The sequence below is a fragment of the Pangasianodon hypophthalmus genome, chromosome 24 (genome assembly GCF_027358585.1).
Source record: "Pangasianodon hypophthalmus isolate fPanHyp1 chromosome 24, fPanHyp1.pri, whole genome shotgun sequence".
Lineage (NCBI taxonomy): Eukaryota > Metazoa > Chordata > Actinopteri > Siluriformes > Pangasiidae > Pangasianodon > Pangasianodon hypophthalmus.
The window spans coordinates 9,809,008-9,828,297 of record NC_069733.1 but is presented as its reverse complement, the minus strand read 5'-3'; the positions used below and the strand labels follow the sequence as shown (position 1 = coordinate 9,828,297).

Genomic DNA, 19,290 nt, shown 5'->3' with positions numbered 1-19,290 from the left:
TTGGATCCTGTGCTGCAGTGAGTGAGAGCAGTGGAAAAAAAAAAGAAAAGCTGCTTTTGGATGTGCAAACCTATTCCTTGAAATGAGGTTAGATGGGGTGTCTTGTTTGCAGCATGTGTGACTAAATATTGTGCTTTAGCACACCACAGACAGCCACAAGCATTCATGCTTCTGTACAACGCAGCTCATTCATAAACAGCAGTGCCAGCAGTTGGGATAAATATTTCACAGCTGCTAACCAGTCTGCTACTTACTCATGACAAAATGGGAAAACAGCGAAGAGGTCAAACAACCGGGGCACAAGTCAATTTTTGAGTTTCCTATAAAGATTAGAGTGGATTTTGAATTATAAATGGTTTCAACTGGGACCAGAGAAACTGGTTGGACTGTGATATCTGTAACATTGTTAAAGTGTTTGCCAGACATGCAGGGAAGAGTTAAATTGAGCACCGTTGCTGATTAATTGGCTTTATAGGAACACTGGGCCACAGTGCTGCAGGATCTGCAATGGATCGGTTGGACTCTTGAAATGGCCTTTTTTTTTGTGTAATTCCTCGTGTGCTATTAGCTCAGTGCTCATTAGCTCAGTCTTCAGTAGGCTTTTGCTGTACAGTGTTTAAGAAATCCCGAGTGGATTGTTGTGTCGATTGTCATTTAAATGTTTTTGTCTTTTAGAATGGCTTTGCTTTTTAGCCTCTTGTCAGTGGTGCACTAATAAGAAAAGTGTTTTTTTCCTCATATGTCGTACTTAGCCCGGATGTGATGAGAGTTCTGTATGACTTTTAAGGAGTAAAGTTCAAAGACATCATTGCACCTTGTCTATGAAAACATCTGTGTGATCTGTTTCAAAGCAAACTCAGCCATGCAGTCTTCTCTCGAAAGATTCATTCTCATTTTCACACCAATGTTTCCACAGCGTACAGTGACGGTGTGTACGTAGGCTGGATGTCTCGCTCCACAGAGAGCTGTTAAAAATCATCCTATGCTGTTCAATTTCAAAGAAACAGCCATGATGTACTGGATAGCTGATTTGCGTAGTATTCCGCTGTACACAAACGCGTAGTCAGAACATTCAGAGATGCACAACATTAACGTTAATAATTTTTTGGTTTCTCTCACTGCCTGTTGCACTGAGTTCTGATATTTGTAGTATCATTGCTTATGACTCTGTACGAAACGTACATGCAAATGCCACAGTATATGTGAGTTAAACCCTTATCTTGCTATTGGTTACTAAATGTTAGATATTTATTAGACTGTCTTTCAGTTTCTAAGCATTGTGTATGATACTCTCAGCATCTTCATTTTGGTTCATTTGGAAAATGAGTAGAAGTTTGGGTTAAGATTAAAATCTTAATTCGAAGACTACTAATTTTAATTTACAAAGCATTTTTCAAAAAGCCGGGAGGTAATCCAGAGGCCCGAAAGAGATAATGCACTATATGGCCAAAAGTCTGTGGACACCTGACCATCACACCAACTAAGGGACCCAAACATGTTCCAGCATGTTCCACAGTGCCCCTGTGCACAAAGCGAGGTCCATGAGCTTGATGTGGAAGAACTCGAGAGGCTTTTACAGAGCCCTGACCTCAACCCCACTGAACATCTTTGGGATGAACTAGAACGCCAGATTGACCCCAGGCCTCCTCACCCAACATGAGTGCCTGGCCTCACTAATGCTGATGTGGCTGAATAGACAAATCCCTACAGCCATGCTCCAGAATCTAGCGGAAAGCCTTCGCAGAAGAGTGGAGCTTATTATAACAGCGAAAGGGGACTACATCTGGAACAGGACTTTCAAAAAGCACATGTGGGTGTGATGGTCAGGTAGATGTCCACAAACTTTTTAGCCATATAATATACATTTGGTCTATTCGATAACAATGAGCAATTAAAAAGGTATCTAGGTACTGCAAAAAATAACGGCAGTAAGCAGTTACTTTTGTGGAGTAAAAAGTAATGCAGTACCACTGCACATGTGTAATGGACTGGTGTAATATTTAGGGTGTATTCCTGCCTCACATCCAGTGTTCCCAAGATAGGCTCGGGATTCACTGCTGCCCTGACTGGGCGAAAGCACTTACTGTAGATGAACACTGATGTACTAGTGCAGATCATGGTTTTGACAACTCTACACTATTTGCCCACACAGGCAAATTATACAATACAGATGAACTGCAAATATTATCTGTGAATGTTACACAAACAGTAAATGCCTTCTGCAAGCTGCACTTTATGTGACAGTTTAATTGGTTTTCTTTTAGATGTGCACGGAGTACAAAGCCTTGGTTGCTCTCGGGTAAAGCCGGCTACATGAAACCCTTCAGGCTGTTTCAGAGTTGACCCCCACTTCTTAGCTCAGAATTCTTTAGTAAAAGTTTTTTTTTCCCAGTTCCTACCAACTGATAGGTAGGAACATTTTGTGAAAACAACACAAGATTTATGCATTTCATGACTGTATGTATGTTACACCTTTTTATGTTTATTCCTCTGCTCACTAAAGATGAGCTTTTAGTCCTCCATCTGAATATCAGTGCCCATGTGCTGCTAATCTTTCTCTCTGTGAGTCTAATATGCTTTGACACTTTGTCATGTGTGAAGGAAAACAAGGCTGATTCCCAGCTGTTCCTGCACATCATCTCCACGCTACCTTTTTCCAGCACAGAAACTTCAGGAAAACGGCAAAGTTAGCTCAGACAATTTGCATAATGGTTCGTTGTTCATTAATTTGGCAGGTATGAAACCTCCATCATGAAATGATTATTTTAAACTGTTAAGGAGAAATACTTTGACAGAAGCATTTGATTGATTATTTATCTGTGTCATGATTATGAATGTGCAAAAGTGCTAGTCAGATGGGTTCTTTGAAAAGCTAGTTGTATAATCGGTCTTAAAATGAATCGACAATTTTGTGTAGTCCTCAGAAGGGTAGTATGTAGCAGGCCTAATAAACACATTTATAAATAAAACATAATATAATAATATGCCTCCTTTATCAGAATATTAGCTCACTAACTGACGTCTAAATTAGATGATCATTTTGGCCCATCCCTCGTTCTTGATCCATTCGCAAATGGTAGTGAGGGAGTGTGTGTGTCTCTCACACACACACACACACACACACACACACACACACACACACACACACACACACACACACACACACGCAGTATCACTGCATAGTGGCTCTTTTCCTGCACACGGTGGCTGCTCTCCACCCAGAGCCTCTTCTTACTCACTCTTGGCTTTATTTGCCTTCCACAGTAATAATATGGACATGACATATAATTCTAAACATCTGGAAAAAAGATTCCTCTCTGATGGAAACTTCTACAGTCTTCTGAGAGCAAGTGAAGTTTACATTCAGCCTCGATTTTTTTTTTTTGATACTGTGGACGTAGATGTAGCAGCTGCACTGGACTGGAGAACAGAGGGATGAGCTTAGCACTGCTGCAGTTGCATGGGATCATGCCAGAGATCGTGTTGGAGTTGTGTCAGTCATGTCCAGCGCTAGAGATTCAGCATCCAGGCGGCTTTACTTCATGAGTAAGAGAGAGTGGGACAGGCAAGGATGCAGCAAAAGATGAACCCAGTGTAAGTGTCGCTTGGATCGGATGAAGAATGTGCTTTCGTTTTATTGTGACCTTTTGTTCATACTACTTAACTAGTCTCGTACATCTGGATATTCTGGTTGAGTTTTCCCTTTACAGTGGTAACCACTGATACCATAACTTCAGACCGAGTATGAGTGTATGTTGTTTTTGGTACTCGTCAGTACTGAAATGACTGAGTATTTATTAATCAGAGGCGTCATTGAATGTTATTTAGCTCTGTTTGTTTCCCCGGTTTAAAAGTACACACATGCATGTTCACGCACTTAGGTTACTATCCTTGTTGTTTATAATGTTAGCAGGTTGATTTTAAATGAAGAGCATTAGGTAGCTACATTAGCTATCTTGGATTGAGCAGGGTTGTAGTGGTGAAGAGAGGATTTGGTTTGAACCCCTCGCTGTCAGTGACCGATAGCGGCTGATCGTCAAGAGTAACATACTGGGTAAGAGCTGTTATCACTCACCTCGTGTTTTCTGTGGACATTTTTCTCACCCAGTTAGAGGTTGTGGCTGTGTGCCTCTGGCAGTGAACCCCTTGTGCTGCATTTTATGTTCAAGATATTTTACTAGGTTACTTGTGCCGTAGGAGGATGATGTAGTTACTGCTTTGCTTTTATTGCCTTCGTTAATCGTGAAACATGTCCAGATTTCTGTCATTTTGTGTTGCCTGTTCATTAGTGTACACTAGGCTTATGTCACATGGTTTCAGGTGTTGGTATTGGAGCTAATTATTTAAATTTTTTAAAAAATGTTTAATTTTTTTAATAAAAAAAAAAAAAAAAAAAAAAAAAAACAAGTAAATGAGCATGGTATCGGGCTCATACAGATACCAGTATCCGTATCGGTGCATCACTAGGTCATTTGTCTTATTTGGTGGTGATTTTGCAGCTTTGCTAATTATCGAAGTTAGTTTTTGAAGGTTACGTGCATGTGACACACTTCAGTGTATCATTTGAAACAGCTTTTCTTGCTGTTGACGTATTATTCTCCTACAGGATCATGTTGCTGTATATCTGCTGTTACTGTTTCAACCAGTGTTTTGTTTATCAGACACATGAGCTGCTGAAACACTTATGTCCCAGAAGGAGTTTTAAGTTTATGGACAGCTAGTATGGAACACTAAAAAGGCAGTAACTACACTTGAGCACCAAAAACTTGCACTTATGTGGGCATTTGTACCTGAACCTGAAATCCTGCATATCCTCTCCCTGAATGTGAGACCCCACAGCTTCCCTCATGACAGCTGGCAAGATACAGAGATGCATTTCTGATGTCAAGTGGTACAGTCTGCTTCATGTTGATACTAATGAGCAGTGACAGGAGGTTTTTAGAGATGTATTTTTTAGGTGGACAGGCATGGAAAAGAGACATATAAAATGCCCTGATGGGGGATGGAAAAGAGAGAGGAAGGGAGGATGTGTGTGTGTGTGTGTGTGTGTGTGTGTGAGTGTGTGAGAGAGAGAGAGAGAGCGAGGGAGAGAGAGACCCTCAATCAGGCAATCAGGTCTCAACAAGCCCAGGCTGCCACTGCGTCCTCTGAGATGAAGCCTTGTCAGTTGAAAGGTCTCCCGCCCCAAAGGATGGCTGATGCGGCCAAACCAAAAAAGGTTAATGTCCTGCTTTCAGTACGCCAAGCTAGGAAAGAGAGACAGAGGATTTGCATTGATTTATTCCTGTCTTGTACATTCTAACATTTTAGCTGAGAAATGTTTTTCAGTGAAGTTTGGATAAACAACTGAAAATAGTTTCCAAGGCAATATGTGAAGTATTAAAAGCATCCTAAACTTTACAAAACGTGACTTCCTGCCACTTGTCATAGGTTTCACCTCATTCTTTTAAAAAGTGGAGATGACGATCTCGCTGCAAAATCCAACATAGTGGTGTTCAAAACGTCTTCTGTCATAAGACATAAGCGCATATCTTGTGTTAATATGCAAATGGAGACCATGTAAGAAGTGCAGAGACGTCTGTGCCCTTTACAGTTGTCTAAAAATATGTGTATGTGCAAAGTGCACATTTGCCTGAAGTGTAAGTGTGTGTGTGTGTGTGTGTGTGTGTGTTTGTATGTGTCAGTCCTATAGTCTTCAAAACAAGTTTGGGCAATTTTAAATCCAGTGCTCTTTTCAGGACATTAGGTCAACCTTTTGAAACCTGAACCTAAGTTTCTAAATACATAAATGAATCTTTTAAAAGGAGTCTGTAAATCACCAATGCTCAAAAGCTGCCATAAAAATTATCTTGCTTACAAAGCGTACATTGGAACATGTTATCAGCCAGTGTGATGTAAGCAATATTTAATAATGCACTTGCACATTAATGACACAGAGAACATTTCCGCCTATGTTAGTTGTACATAAATGAATAAAATGGAAATTAAGACACATGCTGTCGTGCATGTTGTCTCTCATGCATGACACATGAGCCTACTCTGAGGAAAATGGTCACGGACATGTATGTATCTATGGGGGAGGCAGTTGAGTGTAATCATGCGCACACAGACTATAAAAGTGCAGTCAGACCAACCCTACATGCTTCCTGTTGCTCATTTAAGCTCAAGCCGAATAACGCAGTAAGCAATACTTTATGGATTTGCCGCCAGTCCTGGGCTTAATTCAATATGTACAGCAAAAACAACAACAAAAAAACATCCAGCGCCCTAATCTTTACAAAAGCCTGAGCTTTCTCATAATGTTCACTTCCTGTAGACGTGTATCTAGTGAAGAGATATGCACATTGTGTTTGATGTTCAACATGACTTCCTTTACTGCCTGTATTAGTTTTAAGCTGTTGTCAGATGATCACCTCTTAAAAGATTAAAGATGTACATTGTGTGCTAAAGGCCATGACTCCTGTCACAGGCATAGACCTGAATCTATTCAGCGTTGAAGGTATTTGTGTGGAGACGTCACTGCGGCTCACTCCTGTCAAACAGACAAAAAATAATGACAAGTTTTGACCACAATTTATAGGGCCATCCTGCCTGTAACGTTTTTTGATACCTGTACTTTAAGAAAAGTTAAAAATATTTCATCAAAACAATGAGTAAATGTTTTTATTTACTGTGTCATTGTCTAGGCTTTCTGCAAAGATGCCAAGAGGTAAACAAGGCACCAGCATAACAAAGGCAGCTGTAAAAATACCTAAAGATTTGCTACATATATTTGCGTGTGCTAAGTGTGTGTGAATGTCATGCTCTGATAAATTTGTTGTGCCATAACGAGTCAGACACAAGCCGAATAGGTTCAAGCTGTAAACGTTTAAATACCAGCTGCCATGATTTAAGAGAACAGTTGTAAGCCAAGTCAAGAGTGACAATGAGACTTCTGTTTTTCAAATACCATAACTTACATTTACTTAAAGAGATGAGACTAGAGAGACTGATGGAAATGTTTATGCTGATTAAAGTGATTACTTGTTTTCTGTCGTGATCATATAAGCCTCGTCACTAATGTTGTTTCTCCATAAATAGAATAGGTTACAGATGTAGAGGTAGGCAAGGTGTTTCTTGTTATACCCTGTCATATCAGGATAATATTAAATCATTTTAAGATAATTCCAACTGAGATAAGATATAGATGACAATAGGGTTTTCCAAGACTACAAGGTTCTTTGTTCTTTCATTTCAAGTTTTATTTCAACTTACTTTATCTCCGTTTCTTCTTGGTAACCTATGTCAGCACTATGCAAAAAAACACACTGAAGTTTCAAGCCAGCACGTGTGACTGATGTTTGCTGTATTGTTTACAACTACATTGTTGTAAAAACAAAAATGACTTGACTTAATCACTTGGGTGTGATCAACAACCTCAGAGTGCTAAAAAAGAATATTATTAATAAACATGGAATGACTGCTGGGTGACTTGGTTAGTACAAAGATACACAAAGTCATGATAATTCTTTTTTTTACATTTTGTTTATTATGTTTAAGTAAATTAAATCAATAACTTGAATCAGTTGCTATTAGACTCATAATGAAATTGGAATTTTCTCCCTTTTCACTTTTGAGGTAACCAATGCTGCAACTTTAAAAACTACGGGTTTTCAGAACCTCGTATAATAGAAGATGTCTGAATTTCAGCACATGAGGGGTTTTCCCAGGCCGCCACACATCTAGTAGCTGAATATCTTAATGTTGATCACACACACGCGGGTAGACAAACCTTGTGACTAAAACAGCAAACGTGTATGGACTGTGCAGTTTATTGTAACGTATATCAGATTAAGTCGATAAAAGGCATTATTTTGATCTAGTTAGCTTATCAAATAAGAAAATTGGTATATAGGATATAATGTATATTATAATGTGTTTCTAGTTCTTCCTTTTGGTGTTTCCACAAGGCATTCCTCAAAGTGAAGAAAGTTAGACTTGTGTATGAGCTTTTGAGCTGTAGAAGTGTCACCCCTTATGTATTACCCTTCCTCTAAGGGCAGAAATGATCTCAAGAGTAGTGAGGAAGCTGAGGACCTTGAGAGTAGTGAGGAAGCTGAGGACCTTGAGAGTAGTGAGGAAGCTGATGACCTTGAGAGTAGTGAGGAAGCTGATGACCTTGAGAGTAGTGAGGAAGCTGATGACCTCGAGAGTAGTGAGGAAGCTGATGACCTCGAGAGTAGTGAGGAAGCTGATGACCTCGAGAGTAGTGAGGAAGCTGATGACCTCGAGAGTAGTGAGGAAGCTGATGACCTCGAGAGTAGTGAGGAAGCTGATGACCTCGAGAGTAGTGAGGAAGCTGATGACCTCGAGAGTAGTGAGGAAGCTGATGACCTCGAGTGTAGTGAGGAAGCTGATGACCTCGAGAGTAGTGAGGAAGCTGATGACCTCGAGAGTAGTGAGGAAGCTGAGGACCTCGAGAGTAGTGAGGAAGCTGAGGACCTCGAGAATAGTGAGGAAGTTTGAGGCCTGTTTGGTTAAAGTGCTAAGTATAGCTGATGCTTTAACTATAATAACCCTGTAGCTGTAAAAGTCTTTCATTAATCTCACACCAACTGATGGATTCATCAGTGGATTTTTTTAAGGAAGTTTTTAATGGAAGTTCAGTAATGGTACGGCTGCAGTTGTTGTACGACGGGCCTGTAATCCTATGTTTTAATAGAACATATAAGCTGATCTGCTAATAGCTAATGTCATTTTTATTATGAAAATTGTTACAAGGCAGCAGGCCTCTTCTGCTGGCTGAGCATTTTTACTCTATAAAAGCCACATGGAGGCTGGTCTTCATCATATAAATCTTTGGATCAGTGACAGTCTGAAAGCTACAGCCCCTACAATTGCTTCCCTTTAAAGTCTGGTGTGGATGCTGGTTAGAGATGAGTACTTGGATGATAAAATGATTAAGTTGCTTTAATCTAATGAGCAATATGTCAGTGTTGCTTATTTGTTTGAATCACCTGGTAGTGTGATTAGATATAAATTCTCTTCTTTCCCTTTAACCCATTCATTCATTTGTTCAGAAATTGCTTTATGCAGAGCATTTATGCAATGTAAAGCATTTTATATATACTGTGTGTGTGTGTGTGTGTGTGTGTGTGTATATATATAATATATGTATGTATATGTATGTGTGTGTGTGTGTGTGTAAATATATATATATATATATATATATATATGTATGTATGTATGTATGTATACACATACATACATACATACATACATATATATATATATATATATATATATATATATATATATATATATATATATATATATATATATATATATATATATATATATACATACATACATACATACATACATACACACAGAGTGGATGCAAGTCCTCACATTGCAAAAGATGCCATATTGCAAGAGACTGGTAAATACACAGTTTGTGGTATCATTTGTGCAGACCTTATAAGGAAAACGCACAACTTTTCTCTGTCAGCTATCAGGACTGTGTCGAACATTTATTCATGCACCACCGCCACATGAGCTCCACTTCCTCTACACAGTCACACAACTTCTCCCACACATCTTTAAAGTTGAGATCATTTTTTTTTTTTTGGTAATTTTGGTGTGCACTAGTCTGAAAAAATGTGAGCAGACTCTGATAACGTTGAATGAATATTTCAATATCCTTATCCTGCCAGTGTTTTAGATGCATTTCCATTGTTATTAATGAGCTGAAACACTAAAGCAAGGAGACATGTGTGCTAACTCATACAGAACATAACTCAAATATTATATAGTAGTTTAATACAATACTGATGTTTCAGCATCAGCCTTCTGCACAACTTCTAAACTTTTAAAATAATCTGGACGTTATTTTAAGCTAAAACTGAAAACTGCTTGCACTGCATGACACCTTCACTGCTTTTTTTTTTTTTTTTTTTTTTTTCTGTCTCCTGTCTCGTTCTTTTTCTCATGCTGTCTTCTCACTCTAACCATGTGGTGCTCTTTCTTGTTTTCTCACTTTCTGCTTTCTTCTTTTCCTGTACTTAAGCTCTACCAAGCTTGCACAGTGCTAAACCAGAAAGGAGTGTTAATTTTTATTTGCTTCCACCGGAAACCAAATCCACTGAAATTTTAACCACTGTTAAAAAAGCTACTCTTTAATTTATAGCAATGGCCTGGGCTTTGGTATAAAAGCTTTTTATATTTCATGCAATGCTGAGCCATGTTATTGGTGCAAAAAATTCTCTTGGGATATATTTGGACAGTTCCATCACAAGACTTGGTGCCTGATGAGCCGAATGTGGCTGTAAAGTTTCTAAATGTTTCTAGAAACATTGAGCTTTTGTTGGTTTGTTAGGTTTGTGTGCTCCACTGGAAAGTTAATTATTCTACTCTCCAAGGACCAGCTGGCACAAGGGTGTTAATTAAATCAAACTGTCACAGTATTACTGGTATTATCCATAGATAAGTCCTTAAAACTAGCCTCTGTTCTTTTACCTTAGATGGTACCATGGGAAGCTGGACCGGACCATTGCAGAGGAGCGGCTGCGCAAGGCCAGGACACCGGGCAGCTACCTGATCAGGGAGAGCGACCGGAGGCCCGGCTCCTTCGTGCTCTCCTTCCTCAGCAAGACCAGTGTGGTCAACCACTTCAGGTGAGCCTGGCGAAATTCCTTTCACCACAGAACCAAAAGAAACAACAGGGAACGAACTAAATTATAGCCATAGCTGTAAGAAGGTTGACGCTAAGGCTGTCACCAAATTTGCTTTTAAATTTTAATTACAGTAATTTTAATCTTGCACAAACCACAGTAGGTGAAAAACATGAGCAGTGTTGAACCAGATTGTTGAACCATGAGCAAATTATAAATTTCGTCCATGATCCACAGAGCGTATGATCACTATACAGGGTGTAACATACTGGGTTTCACTATATGTCAAAGAGAAAATCTGTGACCCAATCTCAAATGGCTAACGTCAGTAATGGTTTTTTGGAAAATACCTATTTGTTTGTTAAATTTATTTTTGCTTTTATCTTCAACATATTTGTATATTTATATTTAAAAATAAAGCATAAAATAAAGATGTATTTCTGTACTTCAAGCAACAGGTTGTTTCCTAAATGTTTAAGAAACTTGTGTTTCAGTTGACTTGTTAGATGATTGAAAGTAGAATATGGGGTGTTGAGCATTTGAATGTGGATTTTTGTGTGTTGTGAATACATAAATATTATGAAATGGTGAAATTTGTTCTTCCAGACCAAGCTGGTATTTTAATTCAGAGCTTAGTTGAAGTTTTTTTTTTTTAAGGTACTTGCATCTGTGTTTTTGTTTGAGTGGTTTTGTTTTGTTAAGTGGTAACTGACAAGCGATAGTGTGGGTGGACCTTAAAAAAGAAAGGAGCGTGTCAGCTCTCACATGAACAGTCACCCTCCTCTGCAGCCTGAATGAAATAATTTTTTTCACACCAGTTGACATTTTAAAGTGCTAAATAACCAAAAGTGGGCTTTTGGTATTAATGATTAAGTAACATTGCATACACAAAACCTATAATATTGGATGTGTCCATATATTAAAAAAATCATCCTCAGTGTACTGGAGACACAATTTTAATTATGATTATACGTCCACATTGTTTGAATGCTTACATAGGTGATGAAAATTATAACACAGAGTCATGTTGGGTGTGTTTGTGTTCCAGGATCATTGCCATGTGTGGGGATTATTACATTGGTGGGAGACGGTTCTCATCCCTCTCAGACCTCATTGGTTATTACAGCTATGTGTCTTGCCTACTGAAAGGTGAAAAGCTGCTATCACCAGTGGCTCCACCAGAGGTAATGCTGCTGTGTTAGCTAGCAGTGACTGTGCTACCGGAAATGTCTCGCTCATACATCACAGATGAGGAACTCAGGGAAAAAAAAAATCTTACTTGCTATCATTTCTGTTTACCTAACTGCATTAGTGTATGATAAAGCAGCAAGCTACTCTACAACTTGCTGTATGAAAAAATAGATTTCTATAGCCATTTTTCACCCTTAGTCATTTCTTCAGAGTCTCAAGACTCAGTTGCCAGTAATGCATGAAGGGCTTGTGTTTCAGTAGATTTATGTTGACATTAGTTTTGTGTGTGTCTGTTTCACCCAGCCTGTGGAGGACAGGAGAAGAGTGAGAGCCATCCTTCCATACACCAAAGTGCCAGATACAGATGAGATCAGGTATATCTCGTGAATACTCATGGGGAGCCGTGTTGCAACATATACCAGATGGGGCTCATTATGCCCAAGTCAGTTATTTTGCCTTGTCACGTTACATAAAGCACCATCTAACATATGCTTATCTTTTACATTTTAAAGCCAAGAAATTCCAAGAAATTTTATGAGTACTCAAATGCACTTGCACAAAAACAAATAATTGATTATTTAAAATAGTATATTTATAAAATATGATTAAAGTCGTATGTCTGAGTGAAATTATTTTAATTTTACTAAACATATTCTGTTAAGTAAATAAGTATATTTTCACCTTTAGGTGAAGATTGAAAAAAATGTGTTGCTTTCTTAAGCAAAGTGAATCAGAAGATGGATATTTATCATGAACCTTGTATATTTGTTTATTTTCATATATTTTAATTATGTAACAGATATTATGTATCATATGACATACACTTATTCAGAGGCCTTTATTGACCTCAAGCAAGAAGTTCTTTAACCTAAAAGTCGGAAAGAACTGTTTGAATGTGTGTGGGGTGGTTGTTTGTTTTTTTTTTTTTCCCTTTTTCTTTTCCCTTTTTCAGAAACTGACTTCTATCTTTTGCCAATATTAGATTAGTCGACTACTGACACCCATCATTAGTTCAGATTGTCTGTTGTGGTCCATTAAAAATTACTGTGTGTGGGTGTGTGTCAGTTTCCTCAAAGGAGACATGTTTATTGTTCACAATGAACATGAAGATGGCTGGATGTGGGTGACCAATGTCAGAACGGAGGAACAGGGCCTTATAGTGGATGATCTGGTGGAGGAGGTGGTGAGTGTCTGCCTCTCTCTCCTCTAACAATACCCTAAAGAGTTGTCTCGTATTATCCTCTTTTCCCTGATTGTAAGAGCTCTTACAAAGACTAGGTCACTCTCTTTAGTACTGTTGTCTTCTGAAGTGGTACTTACTATGATTAATGGCTGACTTTGTTTGCAGGGACGAGAAGAGGATCCCCATGAGGGCAAAATGTAAGCCACCTCAGTGTTTTTTCTTGTTTTGTATTGGGAGCAGGCTACAGAATGAATGTGATGAAACCACAGTCTAACAGTTTATTTAGGGAAGCAGCCTAACAGCTTGTTTCAGGGAAAATTATTAACACCAGTGGCCTACTTGTATAATATAGCTAGCATTTGTGAAGAGGCCACTTTGTTGTAATTAATTCCTTCTCTGCCTTACTCGTAGCTCATTTGCTGAAGAGAAAACATTTAAGACCTTTAACCAGCATCAGGTTTTCTACACTGTTGAGAGTGGTAGAAAATGTTGCTCATTTGTTTTTGAAAAGTCTCCATCAAATAAGAAATGATGTTTTTCTGCTCCTGATTAGATTAGGCGACTGAGTTAATTTAGGTTAAAGAGACATTCAGAAGAAGAATATTGAATGCTTTGTTAAATATGCATGTTTACATGAGACATGCAGCCACAGGCCATAAATCTGACCAGACAATGTAAACTGATTAGGACAGACTGGCAGGAGCCTTTGATTCAACCTTGATTCAGTACTGACTCACATGCTGCTTTTGCCACGATTTCATGGTTTATTCTTAACTGCTCATGCTCTCTCTGACTTTGTAGCTGGTACCATGGGAAAATCAGCAAACAAGAGGCATACAATCTGTTGATGACAGGTATATATTTGATATCTATTGATGCACACATGCAGTCCATTTCCTATACAGTTGTATAGAAAGCTACACTGTAAAACTGTTACTGTTTTTAAAACAGTTGACAGCTCAAGGTAAACTTTAATAAAATAATTCATCCATGCTGCAGGATACTCTGGCCAAGTTGGATGAAATTAAATAATGAAGCTTAAAATATAAAGCATTATATTCATAGCTATGTACTGTTTGTGTTCAGAAATTGCATCATCTTAATAAAAATGATCTCCTGCAGAAAGTGTGGGAAATAATGAACTTGCACAAGTGCATAACCCTGTTCCAGTGCAGCGTGACATTAGCATTTGTCTTTTCTTTACTACAGTAGTGTTTACCTCATAACTGTTTATGCAGCATTATGCATATAGGCATATATGGGAAATTGTGCTTTTCATCTCCCCCACTAGCAGGCCAGGTGTGCAGCTTTCTGGTGCGGCCGTCGGACAGCACACCGGGAGACTACTCACTTTTCTTCCGCACTAATGAGAACATCCAAAGGTTCAAGATCTGCCCCACCCCCAATAACCAGTACATGATGGGTGGCAGGTATTACAACAGGTATGCCTAGAGGCTATGGCTTTAAAGTGCAGTGGCAAAGCCTGAGGGCAGACAGTTACCCCTGTATTCTCTGTCTTTACTGGGAACCCCTGCTCATTCATATTTAATGTCTTGCCTAACAGGCAGCACACCAGAGACGGCAGGAGACAGGGATAAATACACAGTCTTTACCCATTTGTTACTCATCCTGTAATGGGCTGCTGATCTAGGAACAGATTTGATTTTTTTGTCTATTGGTGTAAATTTATTTAGATCAGAAGCTGGTTGAAGGTTTCATGTTGTAAATTTCTAACATAGACAAACCCTGTCTGTACTTCTAAGTGTACTGAAAAGTAATAATGTGTAATAACAGCAATGGCCAATTATGGAACTTAAAAGAGTCTGAAAATATGTTTTATGAAATATATTACACATAGTCACTCTTTAATACCGGAGTGGAGCATCTGAGTAAGGGGGTCTGGTTCTGTTGTTTTAATGTAATCCATTCAAGTGAAGATGAGTAGTTCATGTAGTAATAGTTATAGCCGTCAGTAAAATAATACATTCAACACTGTATTTGCTGCAGCTGCTAACAAAAGAGGCACATAAATGTTCAGGTTCAGTATTAGCAGAGGGAATATTCTGCAGAACATTTTACCTGTTCTGGTCAAGCTAGAAGAAATGGAGTAATTAAGCTTTGAAAGGAAAGCATTTCATTTATAGCTATGTACAGTGCGCACTCAGAAATTGTCACTATAACTGTAAAATATATTGTATAAATGTTGGAAATTTTCTATTGCTGAACTTCATGAGACCTGAATTTCTTAATGATGAACCTCAAAGAATTGTTCTTTAATGCCGTGTGTTCTATCCAAGTGAACGTAACCTTCAATACTCCTTTAAGTTCATTTAGTAGTCCTATTTATTGTAATCTATAATATACCACACAGATGGTCATTAATAATGTTTTCAAATTGCTTTTTTTTTTTGGCAGTGTTGATGATATCATCGAACATTACAGAAAAGAACAGATTGTAGAAGGCTATAACCTGAAAGATCCAGTCTCAAATCAGGTAGGTGAAATTTGAATAGCATTAAATCTATCTGCATATTATTTTGAATCTGTATTTAATATCACTATTTTTTTTTTAAAGCAACAAGAACAAGTACTCTGTAATGCCGTCGACGAGAATCGAGAAATTTACAAAACTATTCGGCGAAAAACGAAAGATGCGTTCTACAAAAACATTGTCAAGAAAGGATACCTCCTGATTAACAAAGGTACTGAACGACAAACTGCATATTAATTATCTTTGAGCAGTGGAAACTTAGAAATTCTATGTAACGTGACCAAATTCGATATATTAAAGCAGCTCAGTGCTTTTGCAGGGATGTAGAAAATAGATACACAAGGCTATTATACTGCTCTTACATACCTGCATTGGTAGCCATGTAGATGGCCATTTTTCATCATTCAATACGTGATGGTTTAATTAGGCAAAGGAAAACGCTGGAAGAATCTGTACTTCATCCTGGAGGGCAACGATGCTCAACTTATCTACTTTGAGAGCGAGAAGCGAGCCACCAAACCCAAAGGGCTGATCGACCTCAGTGTGTCCTCAGTGTACTGTGTGCACGACAGTCTGTTTGGCAGGTAACCAGCATGTGCTGACTCAGCACAATTTCCAAAACTCTTAAGCAGGATGAGCTATAGAGAGCAGTCATTTAAATCTTCCTGCCAGCTGGAACTTAGCAGTGCCGTTTTGCTCTTTTGCAGGCCAAACTGTTTCCAGATTGTGATTCAGCACTTTAGTGAAGAGCAGTGCATTTTCTACTTTGCGGGAGACACACCTGAGCAGGCCCAGGTATGTGTGAACACCACATCTGTTCATTCTGTCTCTGACATTCACGTTGACTCTAAAGCACTCTTCTCAAAACTCACAGGACTGGATGAAATGCCTACAAACCTTCTGCAGTAACTTAAGGAAGCCTGCACAGGCCACTTCCAACAAGCGTCTACGTCAGGTAACACACTACTACCTGCGCCCTGATACACCAACTGACTGTCAGCGATCTGATTTTTTTGGGGGTGTGTTTCATACCTTTGGCATTTGCCAGCATAATATAATGACCTCCCTCCCCAATAATTCCTGTAGAGGCAATTATTAGAAATTATTACCCTACTGTTTTAAGAATTCACAGTGCATTCCTGTAAATAAGTGCCCAATCCACAGAAAGATAGGTAACTTTCCTATTTAAAGATTAAAATTGATCTTTACACGTCAATATAAATAGAATAAGCATTTTTAAAAAATAAATATAGCATAAAAAATGGAACTGATGCAGTAGGCTACAGACAGAAATATTGCCCATGTGCTTTTTAGATTTCAAGCATATGCTGATGCAAACTGTAGCAGGAAGATTAGATAAAAACAACAAAGTTCCATGAAAAAATATGCTAATTTTTATTTCCTTCTGCACACTGCCAGTGTCCAGTGTAGAAGGCCACTTTGATTAACATGAAAGCGCACTGAACGTGGTGCTGCTGCGTTCAGGTGTAAAGTAGGCTTAAGAGGAGCTCTAAGTCGAATTAAAGCTAATATAATTTTTATAATAAATGACAGGTAATGTTATTGTTTTAAAATATTCCATAAATCAAGTTTATGTACATTATAAATAACAGTTGATAAAATATCCTCTGACCCCATCAGCATCTCAGGTGACCCCACAGTTGAACCTGTGGGCAGCAGCCTAGGCAAGCAGTGCAGGAGAAGGGAAACCATAGCTAACAAAGCAAACCTAGAAGTACAAAGTATCTTTTTTTCAACTTTTGCTGTAGCTGCCAATATTTTTGCACAAAATGGCCACACAGAGCGAGTAGGCTGTCAGTCAGCCAACGCTGGTGCTAGTTTGACGGCAGTTTGTTGTGTCATGGCCCTAATCCCTCAGAGTTGTTAACTAATTATATTATTATCTATACCAATATAACTGCATCAGAGTAAATTTATTTTCGTCTTTCTATCTCAGGTGAGCAGCTTAGTGCTTTATGTGGAAGAGGCCCACAAACTTCCCATCAAACATTTCACGAACCCATACTGCAACATCTACTTGAACAGCGTCCATGTAGCCAGGACTCACCCGAGAGATGGCCAGAACCCAGTCTTCACAGAGGAGTTCATCTTTGAGTGAGTAGACATGTATTTTGTATATTATTGAATGCTTTAACCTACAGCCTTAACTGATATGGTACTGAATGATGCATTCATTAAGAAGTTATTTCTTTTTGCTTTCTTTCAGTGACTTATCCAGTGAAATCAACCGATTTGAAATCAGCCTAAGCAACAAAACTAAGAAGAGCAAAGAAAGTGATATTTGTAAGTATACTTTTTTAAACTATCTGTACTTAATAGAAGATTAAAATAAATTACACATATTCAGTAAAAAAAAAAAAAAAAAAAAAACAGTTGCCTGGATAATACACCTCAAACAATGTATAAAGCAGCACAGCTGCATTTGGTACCGGTTTAGACATCCTTCTCTTTCTTTGCATTCTGGCACCCTCTGCTGTCCACACGAATGGAACTGAAGGATTTGATTTTATTTGAAACACTATGCACGTGCTTGTTTGTGCAGTGTTCATGCGTTGCCTTCTGAGCCGGTTGCAGAGGGGCCAGATGATAGACGAGTGGTTCCCATTGAGCTCTCACGTGCCTCTGAAGGGAATTGAGCCGGGCTCCTTGCGTGTGCGAGCACGCTATTCCATGGAGAAAATCATGCCAGAGGAGGAGTACAACGAATTCAAAGAAGTAAGGATCTCGAACATGAGTATTAAAGAATTTGTTTGCCATATATGTTATTAGATTGCACTGATTATGCACAACATATCCATGGTTTTCACTTAACCACCCTTCTGTACTCAGGTGATTCTACAAAGAGATTTCCATGTGATCTATGCACTGGCTCATGTATGTGGGCAGGACCGCACTCTACTGGCCAGCATCCTGCTCAGGATCTTCAGACACGAGAAAGCTGAGGCTCCACTACTCAGGACTCTCAATGACAGAGAGATTAACATGGAAGGTAATGGTTTCTGACCATTTTCTTTACTATATATGCAAAAAAAAAAAAAAAAAAAAATCCCCCATTAACACCTTTACCTTATCTGAGCAAACAGCCTTACAAGTCAGTGTATGTAACAAATGAAGTGAGAATGTTGAGTGTTATAAGTATGTAATATTTTTCTCCAGATGAAGCCACCACTCTGTTCCGTGCCACCACCCTGGCCAGCACACTGATGGAGCAGTACATGAAGGCTACAGCCACGCCCTTCGTCCATCACGCCCTCAAAGACACCATTCTTAAGATTATGGAGAGCAAGCAGTCCTGCGAGGTTTGTCACATGTTTTAGTATGACCGTTTTAGTGACCGTTTATGGCTGTCAGAATTAATTTCACAAATACTATTCAAACTTTCATAATATATGTGAAATTGATCAAAGATTTCATATTATATTTTAGCACTACTAAAAATGTGTCGAAACACATTTCCAACCCAAATGTATTATGGGAAAAGGATACTGAATAAATGCATGTCATTTATGACATGCTTTTGCTTTTACTTTTTTAAAATTAATTATGCATCAAATTTCTAATTAAATATAAAACATGAATAAAGTGTAGTAAAAGGGATATTGCATGTAAGTAGTTGACACTCAGCAGGCATTATTCGAGTTATTATTTTTGTAGTTGATTGGGGTGCTATTTTTTCCACTATTAGGCTTTTAGAACCTTCTGTATTAAGTGAAAAGGAAGCTATTTGTCATTCGGCCTTACCGTGTGTATAG

At 38.5% G+C, this 19,290-nt stretch overlaps 1 protein-coding gene across 3 annotated transcripts in view; it reads left to right on the top strand.

The window, feature by feature from the left end:
• rasa1a (RAS p21 protein activator (GTPase activating protein) 1a) overlaps window positions 1-19,290 on the top strand; it is a 30,563-nt gene that overhangs the window by 4,576 nt on the left and 6,697 nt on the right. For 2 of the 3 annotated variants that reach the window (XM_053228847.1, XM_026931257.3), the window contains exons 2-18: window positions 10,503-10,655; window positions 11,701-11,836; window positions 12,147-12,217; window positions 12,909-13,026; window positions 13,192-13,223; window positions 13,828-13,880; window positions 14,318-14,468; window positions 15,442-15,520; window positions 15,602-15,728; window positions 15,945-16,101; window positions 16,225-16,312; window positions 16,392-16,472; window positions 17,475-17,632; window positions 17,745-17,821; window positions 18,081-18,253; window positions 18,368-18,527; window positions 18,695-18,837. In XM_053228847.1, the coding sequence (XP_053084822.1) occupies window positions 10,503-10,655; window positions 11,701-11,836; window positions 12,147-12,217; window positions 12,909-13,026; window positions 13,192-13,223; window positions 13,828-13,880; window positions 14,318-14,468; window positions 15,442-15,520; window positions 15,602-15,728; window positions 15,945-16,101; window positions 16,225-16,312; window positions 16,392-16,472; window positions 17,475-17,632; window positions 17,745-17,821; window positions 18,081-18,253; window positions 18,368-18,527; window positions 18,695-18,837 (1,957 nt within the window). The remainder of the gene's footprint in view (window positions 1-10,502; window positions 10,656-11,700; window positions 11,837-12,146; window positions 12,218-12,908; window positions 13,027-13,191; window positions 13,224-13,827; window positions 13,881-14,317; window positions 14,469-15,441; window positions 15,521-15,601; window positions 15,729-15,944; window positions 16,102-16,224; window positions 16,313-16,391; window positions 16,473-17,474; window positions 17,633-17,744; window positions 17,822-18,080; window positions 18,254-18,367; window positions 18,528-18,694; window positions 18,838-19,290) is intronic. The other variant, XM_053228848.1, reaches the window with a different exon arrangement.